This window comes from Physeter macrocephalus, chromosome 5 (assembly GCF_002837175.3).
Source record: "Physeter macrocephalus isolate SW-GA chromosome 5, ASM283717v5, whole genome shotgun sequence".
Lineage (NCBI taxonomy): Eukaryota > Metazoa > Chordata > Mammalia > Artiodactyla > Physeteridae > Physeter > Physeter macrocephalus.
The window spans coordinates 23,801,236-23,816,727 of record NC_041218.1 but is presented as its reverse complement, the minus strand read 5'-3'; the positions used below and the strand labels follow the sequence as shown (position 1 = coordinate 23,816,727).

The 15,492-nt window shown below is 42.9% G+C and overlaps 1 protein-coding gene across 3 annotated transcripts in view; it reads left to right on the top strand.

Moving 5' to 3' along the window:
- The first annotated feature begins 5,651 nt into the window (after positions 1-5,651).
- CALU (calumenin) overlaps positions 5,652-15,492 on the top strand; it is a 28,600-nt gene continuing 18,759 nt past the window's right edge. The window contains exons 1-2 of one of the 3 annotated variants that reach the window (XM_007119747.4): positions 5,652-5,757; positions 15,162-15,393. In XM_007119747.4, coding sequence (XP_007119809.1) covers positions 15,173-15,393 — 221 coding nt within the window. In that variant the 5' untranslated portion in view covers positions 5,652-5,757; positions 15,162-15,172. Of the gene's footprint in view, positions 5,758-14,869; positions 14,980-15,161; positions 15,394-15,492 lie in introns of those variants that run through there. The other 2 variants (XM_028489783.2, XM_028489782.2) reach the window with 2 other exon arrangements.

The following is a 15,492-nucleotide window of genomic DNA, read 5'->3' as shown; positions in this document are numbered from 1 at the left end:
TTTTTTTTGCGGTACGTGGGCCTCTCACTGTTGTGGCCTCTCCCGTTGCGGAGCACAGGCTCCGGACGCGCAGGCTCAGCGGCCATGGCTCGCGGGCCCAGCCGCTCCGCGGCATGTGCGATCTTCCCGGACCGGGGCACGAACCCATGTCCCCTGCATCGGCAGGCGGACTCTCAACCACTGCACCACCAGGGAAACCCTGGTTATCCATTTGAAATACAGCAGTCTGTACATGTCAATCCCACACTCCCTAACTATCCCTTCCCCCCATTCACTGAAGTGGTTTTCAGACTGAAATGGTTGGAGGGCTAAAGAGTAAGTTCCTGGACCACCGTCACTCTTGCCAAGGATGAGTTATGTCCTAATTCTTGGTGCTTTCAATATCCACATAGATGATCCTTCCCATACCCTGGTCGCTGTTACTGTCCTTCACCCTCCTCAGCCACTGACCCCCCTGATTTTACCCTAGAGTTTGTCATTAATAACTGCACCCCACCCCATTATTCCTACTCTCCAACTCTACCATCTCCTATATTTCCCTGAGTTCAATAATCCTTCAACCCCACCAATCCTGTAATCTCTTGCTCCTTCTGGGTTTTCACTATCCCTCACTCTCCTCACATCCTCAGTCCCTTCCCCTCCAGCCTAGATTCCAGAATCCATCCTGAATATTATCACTCCCTTGCAAGTACCGTCAGCACCTTTGTGTCTCTTCCACTTTATTCTATTCACCGGCCAAGTCCAACTCTCCACCAACTGCACCATGCCACTAAACTTGCCTGGAGAGAAAACACATGACATACTAATCATTTTCACCTCGAAGTCATCATCTCAGGCCTCAAGAGGGTCCTTAATGTTGCCTGGAGATCATACTATGTTCCCCTCATATGTTCTCTCTGTTGAATGGCTATTTCACATCTTCTCCCTCTTTAAACCCCCCACTGCCTCCTGATGACCCAGCTTCCCATTTCACTGAGAACATAGAAGCAGCTGAAAGAGAACTCCAAGTTTTCACCACGATGCCTACCACTTACCTGGAATCGGACCAGTAGATCGAGTTTCTCTCCTTATTAATATAGGAGAACTGTCTCACTGTAAGCAAAGTCCAACTCTTCCCCTTTTGTACTGGATCCCATCCCATCTCCCCCTACTCAAGGACATTGCTCCAGCAACTCTCCCTTCTCCCTACATCATCAGTTTGATTCTCTCTCCTAGGTCCTTCCCATCAGTAACAAACATGCTGGTATTTCTCCGAAACGTAACTGTTATTTCTTCCATTTAAAAACATAACAAAATAAAACAAAACCTCTCTTGGCCCCTTTGCCCACTCTGCTCTGCTTTATAGTAAACTCCCTGAAAGGGTTTCCGACATCTTGCTTCGCATTCTCTCTCTAACCCCTCCACTACCCCACCAAACCTGATCTTCACGTTGCTAAAGCCAATGGTCAATCTGTCCTCACCTCACTGTTAGCACGTTTAACATACGTGATTTCTCCTGGAAACACTTCCTTCACTTGGCTTCTAGAACGCTATGCTCTCCTCCTCCTTCACTGGCTTTTCTCCTCAGTTTCCTTTGCTACTTCATTCTCATCAACACCCCCCCCCCACCATCTCCAAACACTAGAAATTTCCAGGACTCAGTCTTGGGTCTCTTCTAATCAAAACACATGGTTTTATACCACACATAAACCACTTACTCCCAAATTTGTATAGTCCAGACACTGTGAGCTCCAACTGCCTACTTGACATCTCCATTTGAATATCTAATAGGCATCTCAGTATGTCCAAAACTAATCTCTCAATAGTATCCCTCAAGACTTGCTCCCGGGGCTTCCCTGGTGGCGCGGTGGTTGCGCGTCCGCCTGCCGATGCAGGGGAACCGGGTTCGCGCCCCGGTCCGGGAGGATCCCACATGCCGCGGAGCGGCTGGGCCCGTGAGCCATGGCCGCTGGGCCTGCGCATCCGGAGCCTGTGCTCCGCAACGGGAGAGGCCACAGCAGAGGGAGGCCCGCATACCACAAAAAAAAAAAAAAAAAGACTTGCTCCCCACAAGGTCTTTTCTATCCTAGTAAATGCAGCTCCATTTTTTTACTTGCTCAAAACCTTGCAGTCATCCTTGACTCCTCTCTCTCCACCCCATTTCCAACCCATCAGGAAACCCTTTTAAACTATTGATACTTTCAAGATATAAGCACAATCTGACACTTCTCACTATTTCTACTGTTACTACCTTGGACCAAGCCATCATCACCTGAATTGTTGAAAAAGCCTACCAAGTGGGTGGCTTGTTTCTAATCTTAACCTCCTCAATCTAATGTGACCCTTTTAAAATCTTAGGTCATGTCACTTCTCTGCTCCAATGAGAAGTGGAAACTTTCCAGTGGCTTCCCATGGCTTCCCATCTGTATTAGTTAAGGTAATGCTACCTCTGTAAGAGATAAACCCCGATATATCAATGGCATAAAATAACCAACAGAAGTTCATTTCTCACATACAGAAAAGTCCCAAAAGGGTGTTCCTGTTCATGGAATGGCTCTTTTACAGGACCCTGGGCTCCTTCTATCTTGTGACTTGCTATCTGCACTACACAGTTTCCAGGGTTGCCACAGAAAGAGAAAGAGCTTGGAGAATAGCATGTGGCAGGTTTGCATGGCCAGTACTGGAAGTAGTGGACATCATTTCTGCCTCTCTTCCCTTGGCCAGAGCTCAGTCACATGGCCATGCTGTAAGGGGGCTGGGAAATGTAGTCTAGCTGTGTCACAGGATGAAGAAGAAACAGTTTGGTAAATAATTAGCCAGTCTCTTCTACATCACTTCACTCATAGTAGCAGCTAAAGTCCTTACAATGGCCTAAAGGCCCTGCATGGTGTCCCTCTCCCCTTTACCGCCATCCCTGCTACTACCTCCCTGACCTCATGTCCTCTACTCTCCTCAATTACTGTACCCAGCCACCCTGACTTCCTGCTGCTGCTTAAACACTCCAGCAGGCTTCAGCTCAGGGCCTTTGCCCTTGCTGTTCCCTTTCCCCGGGATGTTCTTCACCACCTTCAGATGTTCACTCACATGTCATCCTCTTCATAAGCCGTCCCTGGCCACCCTCTCAAAGACTGCAGCACCATTCCTGATAGTCCTGACGCCTGCTTTTCTCCTTTCCTGCCTTATAGTATTCCGTGGTACCTATCACCACTTCTCATTCTATATATTTTGCTTTTATATCTTGTTTATTGGCCGCATACCAGAATATGAGCACCATGAGAGAGTCTGGTCCATTGTGTTCACTGCTGTATCCCCAGTGCCTAGAACAGTGTCTTGCACATAGGAAACAATACATTCATTTGTGGAGTGAATGTTCAATAGCACCACATGAGCAGAGTTGGGATGCTTGAAGAACACCATCAGCCTTTTGAGGCTGACATCCCTATACCTGCCATAAACAGTCCTTCAGTGCTTCTCTCAGAGACAGAATCCACAGTTAGATGGGCCTTTGATACAGCTATGGTGACACTTCTTATGTGTGTCAGCCCTCAAGTCCTTTTCCTCCTCTGCTTTCTTTCTAACTCTTGGGCTCCCATGAGGCCTAATCTGTCTCCTCAGAAAGCTCATTTGTTCTCATGGCTCCACCAGCTGCTGCCTGGCCAGTGACCCTAAGTATCTCCTCCAGCCTCTTGGTTCTTTCCTTTTCGATGTTCTGCCATCACCTGCAACTCATCATGTCTTGAACTCAACTCAGTTCCCCCGTCTTCCACTCATCTAGCTCATTCTCCCAGTTTCCTATGATTACAGCTTTAAATTTTTGAGTGCTCCTTCTTCATTTCCTTCTTCCAAGCAGTCAGTGAGTCCAGGAAATTGTTGTTCCCACTTTTAAAAATTCCCTTGTATAGAAGTGTTCATTTGCATTTCTCTTGCTTTGCCTAGGCCAAGCCCTCATCCACAGGGAATCTCAGGGTTGACAGGCCCCATCTCTGGCAGAGTCCCACTAACTTATCCATCCTCTTCTAGGACACTTCCAGGATGGTGGCTCTCCCACTAGGCTGCAGGTCCTTGAGGGCAGGGACCATGTCCTATTCTTTGTGGGTTCACCAGCACCTAGCGCAGTGCCTGACTTCAAGGAGGTATTTTCAAAATAGTTTTTTAAATATCTCCTGATGCAACCTATTCTATTATAGTTAACCCCTATTAGGAGATACACCTCCCTGAAAGAACACTTTCAACCTCATTCCATCTGCCACAGAGGTACAAGCTTAGAAACCTTCAGAAGAAGACCCACAATTCCCACTGCCTTCAGCTCAGGCTCCTCAGAGCTCAGGCTCCCCCGCTCCGCCCTTGTTTTTTTCACCTCCCTCATCCCCTACCTGACCTAAGAAGTTACCTCCTACTCTGTCCCCTGCTTGCCCTTTTTCCTGTTATTCCTTTTGCTGAATAGGGCATTCAGGAATTTCTTAGTCTAGCCTGACTCACACCTTCTTAGGAAGCCCTCTCTGGTTGCCACCAAGGGTCAGGGCCACAACTTTGAATTCCCACTGGTTGTCAACCTCTCATCTTGATGTTTAAAGTAAACTAAGTTGCTTTGTATTTAACTCTCTCCTGAGCATACAACGTGTCTCAACTGGATTTTAAACTATAGAGGCTTTATGTGCTAAGAACACAGGTTTATAGTCCATTGACATTGCAAACATAGTAGCCCTTATTTAATTTAACTTTAATTTCATGACTTGAAAATGAATGAATAAGTTAATAATTTCCTGTGTTCCTCTTCAATCAGGGACATTCTATGGGTTCCACCCATTCAGTTCACTTAACATTATTAGGCATTTACTTTGAACTGGACAGAAGCTCAAAGCTGTAGGTACAAAGATGAATAAAGGCAGATCTCTCCTCTGGAGCTTAGTCTGGAGGAGTACAAATGGATAAGCAGCATTATATAGCAAAATTTGGCAAAGTGTACCAAAGATGCAAAGTGCTATGAAGGTAAATAAGGGAGGAATTACTATGCCTAGTGAGGTCAGGAAAGGCTTCTAGAGCTAACATCTAAACCGTGATTTCCGTGAACCGGGACTTCTATTGTCTTTCACAAGGCAGAGAATCTGGAAAACGCCCTCACTCCTGGTTGATAATGAAAGACTATGGAGATGTGAAAGGGCGGGCAGTTAAGAAACACCGAGATGGTGGTGGCCCGAAGTGGTGGGAGATGAAGCCGGAGCTAGCGACTGAAGTTCTGTACGATACCCCATTTAGGCGGCAGAGCTAAAGGGAAAGGAGGGGATGGGATTATTCAATATATCAATAGTTGGCGACTGATCGAGTCGGATTAATTCGGCCCTGGGTTCTTGTGGGCATGAAGATAATTAGGATAATTTAAGAAGCCCTATGGAGGCCGAGACAAGCGCTGCGAACCAGGACGTGGCGGTCGGACAGCCGCGCCCACACGCCCGCCCGGAGTAAGGGGCTGGGGCCCGCCAACCCCACAAGCCCAGGGACGAGAGCTGGGAGGGAATCCTGTCCACGTAACTCGGCGCGCTCGCGGGGACGTGGCGCTTTCCAGCCAATCCGGACCACGAGACCGTAGGGCCAATGGCTGTCCGGGGAAGCTGTGCGTCTGCGGCGGGTTTGTTGGTGATTGGTCCGGAGGCTGCCGGCGTGGAGGACAGCGGCGGGGGCGCGGAACCGCTTCCGGTTGGGCGGTGCTTGTGCGCCAGAGCTGAGCCGGTGGGTGAGCTGCAGTCGCGGCATCCTGGGCGGTGGGCGCAACGGGGAGAGGTAAGTACCACTGTGCACATCCCTCCGCCGCCGCCTCCCCCTTGTTCACTTTCTTTTTGTCCTCTGGGCCTCGCTTCCGGCGCGGCAGGGCCTCCTTGTCTCAGGGCCCCTGTTTCTGCCAGCTCGGGGTCCGGGGCCTGAGGCTGCTCGCTACTGTCCGACCCTCGGTGCGCAGCCTGGGTCGGAGGCCGCCGCTCGCCTTCCCTTGCGCTCTGGGAAGGGGCCTGGGTCCCTGAGAACTCCGGCTCCCGGCTTTGCGTCCTGTGGGGTATAGTTTCGTGCCTGGCTTGCCACGTCCTCTGGCTCTGGGCCCCGCCAGTCGCCAAGCCCCTCGTCCGAAAAGGTCACTCTTGTTTACCTCCTGAAGGTCGGAGTGCAGTCAGATAGCGTTATTGTTACAGCTCCCTGCCACTTCCCACACTTGGGTCTGCTTGTGTCTGCCAGCTCCGCCCCAGGGCCACATCCCGAGAGGACATCTGCATCTGCCAAGAGGGTCGTGTTCGCTGATTTTGAGGGTGTAGAAACAAGGGGGAAGAAAGCATGAAGACACTATGTGATTTTTTTTTTTTAACTCTCTATAATTGTAAAGAAAAGACGGAATATCTCGAGCTTCCATGTTTGGCCGCATGCTTCGGTCAGCGAAGGAAAGTAGTTTTAAAACCTTCATTAAAGGATTGTATCTTTACCTTGTTTTGTTGCTTCTCGCTCCAGACCCTAGTTCTGATTTTTGGCATGCTGTGTTCATCAATAAACTTAATTCCCTACAGCTGCCCTGATTAAGGGTCGTGTGATTTGCAGTTCCAAAAGCTGCTTTTGCATCAAGGCAAAAAGCTCCCTGGGTCTCCTGCTAAAACTTCAGGGCCTTTGATCTGAATTCCTAAGTGTACAAAGTCCCAGAATAGTGTCTTTGAGAGTTGAATTACATTCACTTCCTGGCATGAACCATAAAGTCTACGTTAATGAGTCAGGAATAAGGTTGCTTCTAATTTGTTTTTGTAGCTTGGAGGTAGAGAACTGTGGAATTTCTGATAAATTTTTCTTTGCCATAGAATGGGACTTGACACAAGACAAATGCATGTTTGACCTCATTCAGTAGATTTAGTTAACCGGGTACCAGACGGTGGTCATCATTGCAGAATTTATGTATTTATGTATTGTCCTACAAATGAGGGTCCAGAGGTAACCTGTAAATTGTATTTGGCGAGAGATCTGAGTTTACCTGGGCCTAATCTGAGATTTACAGGGATTCAGCTGTCTCCAATAGGATTCTTTTGAGAATCACAACTAGGAGAAACATGAGCTAACAAAGATGAATTGAGTATGCCTGAGTGGGTAGTAGTACTCAGATAGCTTTGAAATCAATTCTTAATCATCACTGTTAATATAATCGTTTGCTTCCATTCATCCAGTGATGTGTCAAAAGATACTTACGGCATTTTATGTACATTGCACCAGTACTGGAGATCAGTACACTGATTTTAACACACATTTTCTCTGTGTGTGGCACACGCATGGTGTAGCCAGGGATAGCCATTGGAGATGCTTGCTAAGCCGTAAGGTCCTAGTCCCCTGTCTTTATGAACTCTTAAATATGGATGTTGTTGATGCTGTGATTTATGTATTAGAGTTAAGACAGCTGAAATAACACTTTGCTTGTTGCTGGCTGATGGCCAGATCCGGTCAGGGGAATTGGGGGTTGGGGAGCACTGGCAGCTGGCAGGAACTATGTTGCTCCCAAGAACCGTCCAGCTAGTCCAATCAAATGTTTTGGTGTACAGGAAGTACAAGACACTGTGTTAAGGACTATAGAGGGGAATTAATTTATATTAGCTGAGATCCCTGCCTTCCAAAAATATACATCTACAGAGGAGCTAAGGAGACAACTTAAGATAGCCTATGGTCCTTATTGTGGAATGGTACAAACAAGTGTTATAAAAGTTGAGAGGAATGTGTGCAGATCACTTCCAGCTGGAGTGATCAGAGTAGGTAGGTCTTTTCATCTAGGATTTTAAAATTATATTTATTTACATTTGGCACTAAAGCAAGGATTCCCAAGCATTTTATGCGTGTTACACATGCACAGCAAATTACAACTAGAAACCCAAACTCTTGTCCCTACATTTTACATAGTATTCCTATAGTAGTTAATTATGTCTTGAAGTTTCATCTGCCAAAAGGAAACTTTGATTCTCCCAGAGTTTCTAAGAACTTACTTCTTAAAGGAAATTTTCTTTACTCTGTAGCGAGAAAAATTTTAAGTGTGTACTGGGTTGCTTTGGTTATAGAACTAATGAAACCTGAGTAATAGTTTGTCATTTCAAAGCTTTTCTTCTACAGCCAAAGTTTGCACTTTTATATGCTCAACTATCTTATAAACGTATGCCCTCAGTTACAGAAATAATTTAATTAGAATATATTAATGAACTAGAATAAATTAGAATATATTAATGTAAATTTGTTCCATCGATCGCTAGAGAAATGTTGAATGAATGGTTTGTCATTATCATAACTTTTATCAAATCATGAAGGGTGACATTATTACTTTAATATGATAATCCATTGCTGGTACTTGTACTAAAGTCTGTAAGTGAAGAATGTCAGATAGATAACCAGATACCTTTAATTTCTAGACTTTATAATCTGAGCCTTAGTATAGTTAAATTGCTGTCAGGCTCTTGCCCTCAATCCCTAATTGAAGTAGACACTTAAGCATTGAGATTCTGCTTTTGCTGCACTATAGAGGAATGCCCCCCCCCCCCCCCGGGCCCCCTGCTAAATATCCAACTCACAGAACTGGAATTTTACCACCACACCCATTTCTCCCACTATTAACATTGAGCAGTGGGTCTTTGGTCAACCAGAATAACTGTGGGGTCACCCACTGTTAATGTTCTTGAGAAGCTGAATTTAATCCAGACATCTAAATTCCCCTGAAAAAACTTACTTTTAAGTGTTCTGAGACCAATGGATTTTTATAAAAAATGATTGGGAAGGAGGGGAGAAATGGCATGAATTTAAAGCTGTCAAGGAAATTTTTGAATGGATAAAACTAATTCTCAAGGCTTATCATTGTTTTTGAAAGAAATTCAAGTCTATGCTGTTACCTTTTTTTCCTTATAAATTAACTGGAACAGTTCATGAAGATAACTTTGCAGGAGACCGTTATTGGTGACATGCTGCAAAAGTATGATAGTAACTTGATACCTTTTCTGTTCTAGCCCTTTATTTGTGTCTCTAACATCGCATGATGCAATAGAAGTATAATACAAGCCACATATGTAACTTTAGATTTACAGGTGAATATTTTAAACATGTGAAATTAATTTTAATAATTTAATCCAGTACATACAAAAATAGCATTCTTTTGACATAAAGTGTACCACACCACTTCTTAATTCACACTAGCCACATTTCAACTGCTTGGTAGCCACATGTAGCTAGTAGCTCTTGTCCTGGACAGTGCAGGTCTAGTTTTCTGTTTGTTTAAGAAAAAATATTAAATGTTACCCTTGGTGAGGGAGGGACAGAATTTGAGGAAGAGAAACTTATAGGTCATTTGAGAAGTGGGAGATGGGGAGATGCATTTTTCACAACCATTGATTTACCTTTAGATCACATGGTAAGTTCACAGGCCTTCCTCAGAAAAGAAAAAAAAATCTCAAATAACCTAATCCTACCACCTGAAAGAATTAGAAAAAGAACAAACAAAACCTAAAGTCAGCAGAAAGAGGAAATAATAAAGATCAGAGAGGAAATAGAGATTTAAAAAAACAATAGAAAAAGTCAACAAAACCTAGAGCTGGTTCTTTGAAAGGGTAAACAAAATTGACAAACCTGTGGCCAGACTCACCTAGACCACGTGGTAAAAACTCATACAACCGGGGCTTCCCTGGTGGCGCAGTGGTTGAGAATCTGCCTGCTAATGCAGGGGACATGGATTCGAGCCCTGGTCTGGGAGGATCCCACATGCTGCGGAGCAACTGGGCCCGTGAGCCACGACTACTGAGCCTGTGCTCTGCAACAAGAGAGGCAGCGATAGTGAGAGGTCCGTGCACCGCGATGAAGAGCGGCCCCCGCTTGCCACAACTAGAGAAAGCCTTCGCACAGAAACAAAGACCCAACACAGCAAAAATTAATTAATTAATTAATAAACTCCTACCCCCAGCATCTTCTTAAAAAAAACAAAAACAAAAAACTCATACAACCAAGTCCTTCATTTATGTAGTATATTATGTTTTCCTAATGTTCTGTTATCCATTGATGAATAGCTCTCATGACGGAGAAAGAGAAGGGTCTTAGCTTTCTATTATTTGGTTTCCATTTGGTTGAAAAGAGAAAGATGCTTCAGAAATAACTGCACTGATGTAGTTCTTCAGATGCCTTGTGTAAGAAGTTGTTTTATACTGCTTCTCACATTGTCCCACATTATATATCCTTTGTCTTGGGAGATAGCCTTTGTTTCTATTTGGACATTTTTATGTGTATATGGATTTAGATAAATTTAGTAGTCTCTTTTTTTAGTGTCTGTATTCATAAAACAAGGGGCCTTTTGTTAGTTTCTAATAGCCAGGAGTTGATATATTATATGTGGGCACAAAGTGCATATTTTTTAAAACTTACTAAAGTGCAGATTTTTCATTGCCCACTGCAGAGAGATAAAGGTAGGACCATTGCTGTGTCCAGCAGGTGGTCCTTGATGACCTTTTTAGGCAGTTTCATCAGTAGTGATAGAAACCCAGATTTCAGGGTGACAGTAGGTGGTGAGGAAGCAGACACAGCAGTTTCTAGAGACCCTATGGGTGAAGGAAAGGGAAGAGCATGCTTGAAGGAATAACGGGATCTGAGAAAGACTGATTTTGGATTATGAAGACCTGAGAAGTATTGATTGACAGAATGGAGAAACCTGTAGAGGGGCAGGATCGAAAGTTTAATTGAGAAGGGAAAGGATAGAGAGATGGATAAATGATAAAGCTGAATCACCTGGCTTTTATTCTGAAATTCTTTTTCACTGTATCAAGATGTTACACCTCAATCTTAAATGTAGTTTTCCCTCTAGAATCACAGTGAGTCAATCTGTTACATTTCTTTATGTTAACACAGTATCAAAACTTTACACAGTATCCTTCCCAGGCCCTGATAGTGGGCTAAAGCATTAATTCATATTAAAACATTTGGGGTTTGCAGAAGTTGTCAGGGTATTATGCAAGAGTTGTTAGAGTATTATTCTTTGGATGTAATTAGTCATTTATAAAATTTTCCTAAATGGGAAGCCCCCTTGTTAATAGACATAAGGAAAATCCTCTGTTGCAGTGACTCTTGATTTTACTTGATTCTGTAAGCCTCTAACATTATAGATATTATTTGGATATATCACAAAATAACAACATAAAACTCGTTCCTTATCTCTCTAAAGGATTTTATTTGTCTAAAGAATTATTTGTAGTTTGAAATGGAAGTTTCATTTTGTTAAAAGAAAGGCATACTGTGATGTTTGAGAGAGCCACTGAACCTTATTTTCTCTTTACTGTTCCACTGATCTGACTGATTAGATTCAACTATTGAAGAGTGGGCTGGAGTGTTATTCTCCTAGGGCAGTGTTATTTTACTTTATAAAATAGGGTTTGTGTCTTAAGAATAAATATGTGTTTTTCCTTCAGTCTCCTTTTCCAATCTGGAGAAATGGCTTGAAAATATTTGCTTTGCTACCTAAAAATGCAAAGAATTTTTATGCTATTGTTTAGAAAGTAATACACATAAAAAGATAATACACATGACTGTGTGCTCATTTACAAAAAAAATAAGACAACACAGTAGTGAAGTTCACTCCCCACGAACCTTACCTCCCCACCCCATCTCTTCTCCCTTCAGCCTAGGGCTTATTGCTGTTTACAGATAGATGTTTATCCTTCCACACCATTTTCGTGCATATATGTTATATTTTATACAAATACAAACAAGCTGGGGAGGTTGTTGGATTTTGCTTTTTATATAAATGAGATCTTGACATTGTTTTACAACATGCTTTCTTGTTGTTGTCTTTGTTCACTGAACATATCTTGGTGCCTTGTCAGTTTCAGTGTGAATAGGTCCACTTCATTCTTCTTAAAATGTGTTGTGTTCCACAATATAGATTTAATATGTATTTACCACTTCTTTGGTTTAGTTCATTTTCCTTTTTTTTAAAAAATCATTATAAGCTGTTATCATTGAACATCTGAATTGAAGCATCTTTGTATACAAATTTGGGTATTTTGATGGGATAGCAGGAAACAGAACATTGATAAACTTTCACAAGCATAGCCAAGTCCTACCATTGGTGAACAGCTTAAGAATAGTACCACTTTCTTCCCCTTTCTCTGTGGTTCTTACGGCAGTGCTGCCACATTATTTCCTCTGATGGGTTTTCATCAGTCTTAACAACTGTCCAGCAAAATTACGTTTTTGTGTGTTTTTGAAATGGGCTCTTGGGGAAGTGACTGCCTCCCATTATCTCCTTAGCTAACTTTTCTGTTTGTCTTTTTGGCATTGTCCTAGTTACTCTAGAACACTTTCTACTCTATTGATGTATCCTCTGCCATTTCTGGACCTCCCCACTTAGCTGCTTTCCTATTGAACACAAATAGTGCCCTTGTATGCCCTTTTACAGCCTGAAAGTTACTCAAGGAGGCCTCAGGTTGTGCCTTTGTGTAATCAGCTAAATTGTGTTAGCATTAAACGTATTCCTCTATTTGCTTTCCTTCCACTTTTAAGGAATTTTTGTATAACGTAACGTGCTCACCATTAGCTGTGCTAAGCATTTTTTTAGTTTATTAAATACAAAATGCTTTGTAAATCCAAGCAAATACAATGTAACTTCTTTTAGTTACTATTTGGGGGTTACAAGGAGATGGATATATTAAAGTATGTCTTATTTATTGGCATATTTGATTTCTTTATCCCTTGACGCAATTCACTTTCTTCCTTCTAATTCCCAGAACTTTGAGGCAGGATCAGATACTTGCAGTTTCTTCGTATTAAGTGTACTCTCAGGTCACATTTCTTAAGATATTATTATGGCCATTTGAGAATTTGGTTAGAATACTAGTTCTCAACCTGGCTGCCTTTTAAAAATATTTATGGTTAAGGGTGGGGTTCAGTGGTCATTTATAAAAACTCCCCAGTTGATTTTAGGGTACAGTCTAGGTTGAGATCACTGAGTTACAAGCAATGCTGAAAGAATTTTTATAATTAAAAAAAATTTTATATATAAAATATGAGCCTTAGATTAGATAGTTCCACTGGTGGCATCCTGGGGAAGGTGAAGCCTGTGGCTAGTTTAATCTGCAGATTAGGGCAAGATAATGCATTTAACTTTCATGTGATGCTGTGTCCCTCTGTACTGTAGCCTTGTATTAGTTTCCTTGGGCTGCTGTAACAAATTACCATAAACGACGTTGCTTAAAAGGACAGAAATGTATTCTCTTACAGTTCTAGAGGCTAGAAATTAGAAATCAGAGTGTCAGTAGGGGCATGCTCTCTGAAGGCCCTAAGGGAGGATCCTTCCTTGCCTCTTCCTAGCTTCTGGTGGTTGCCAGCAATCATTGACATTCCTTGGCTCGTAGATGATCACTCTAATCTTTGCCTCTTTCATAATGCGGCATTCTCTTCTCTGTGTCTGTATCCAAATTTCCCTCCTTTTATAAAGACACCAGCCATTGTATTAGAGCCCATCCTACTTGATTACATCTGCAAAGATCCTATTTCCAAATAAGGTCACATTCACAGGTACCAGGGATTAGGACTTCAGCGTATCTTTTGGGGGGACACAGTTCAACCTACAACAGGCCTTATGCCCAGTAACCACCTACCCATCCAGTAAGGGAGTCACTAGTCATAAGAGGAAATGAGTAAGTGATAATATGAAATTATAAAAGTTTATACTCACCACAAGGGAAGAAGCCTTCAGAATCTGTGTTCTACTGATAAAGGATTAGTTAAAATATGAAAGCCTGGGAAACTCTTTCCCCTTGATTTTTTTATTTTTTATTTTATTTTATTTTATTTTTTGGCCATACTGCATGGCATGCAGGATCTTAGTTCCCCACCAGGGATCGAAGCCATGCCCCCTGCAAGTGGCAGCATGGAGTCTTAACCACTGGACCGCCAGGGAAGTCCCCCCCCTTTTTTTAAAAATTAATTTATTAATTTATTTATTTATATTTGGCAGTGTTGGGTCTTCGTTACTGTGCACGGGCTTTCTCTAGTTGTGGCGAGCGGGGGCTACTCTTCGTTGTGGTGCGCGGGCTTCTCATTGCAGTGGCTTCTCTTGTTGGGGAGCACGGGCTCTAGGAGCACGAGCTTCAGTAGTTGTGGCACGAGGGCTCAGTAGTTGTGGCGCGTGGGCTTAGTTGCTCCATGGCATGTCGGATCTTCCCGGAGCAGGGCTTGAACCCCTGTCCCCTGCATTGACAGGCAGATTCCTAACCACTGTGCCACCAGGGAAGTCTCCCCGCCCCCACCCCCCGCCTTGATTTTTAATTTTACAGTTTTCTCTAAAACCTTAACCTCTCTGGAAAGTACTATAGGTTATCTATCAAGAGTTCTAAACAGTTTCTATCCTGCAGCTTCTCTGCGATTTTTTTGTCACCGTTTTTGATAAAGTGTTCCAGCCTTGTGGTTGTTCATCAGAATCACCTGTGACTGCAGAGATTCTGAATGTACAGTGTAGAGCTGGGGAATCTGTACTTTGAACAGTATTCCAGGTGGTCCTTATACCTGGGTAGGTTTGGGAAACACAAGTATACAGAATGATAAGGCAGTTATCCATCACTGTACCATCTCAGTGGTTTGATCTTTGAAGGTGATCATTGGTTCTTATCTGACAACCATCAGAGTCACCTGGGAACCATTTAAAACTACAAATGCTTGGGTTCAGCCTCAGGGATTCTAATTCAGTAGGGGAAACTTTTTTTTTTTTTTTTTAATAAAGCTTCCTAGGTGATTCTAATAACCAGCCAGGTTTGAAGACCAGACCACTGATATAGTACAAAAGTGAAGTATTTGGAGTCAGTAGGTCTGGATTTAAATCTTGGTCCTTTCACTTTTAAATCTTAGGAACTTGGGCAAAAGGATTAAAGTTCTACTTTGGTGTTTTTGAAGTGAGGCCACTTACAAGGTGGATGTTCCTAGTAATTCCTTGTTCCTGTAATTCCTTGTCAGCCTACAATCAGATGAAGAAAACTGGTGAATATTTCTCAGAGTAAAACTGGAAAGTCTGATATTCTACCATACTTTTTTTATGGATTAAGTAATAATATTTGAGATAATATCAAATTAATATTGTAACTGGATGTGAGCTTTTAATTTCTTGTTTCATTATTAAGCATACTGCTTCCTGAATGAACTACCTTTCTTTTTTCTTTAAGATCTAATTATCATGGACCTGCGACAGTTTCTTACATGCCTGTCCCTGTGCACAGCCTTTGCCTTGAGCAAGCCCACGGAAAAGAAGGACCGTGTACACCATGAGCCTCAGCTCAGTGACAAAGTTCACAATGATGCTCAGAGTTTTGATTATGACCATGATGCCTTCTTGGGTGCTGAAGAAGCAAAAACCTTTGATCAGCTGACACCAGAAGAGAGCAAGGAAAGACTTGGGTAAGGTGCCAGCTCTCAGGGGGCTAGTTAGAATAATGACATTTCTTTATAAATCAACTCATTCTTTTTTTCTCTTTTGGCTCAGTCACTTAGTAAAGC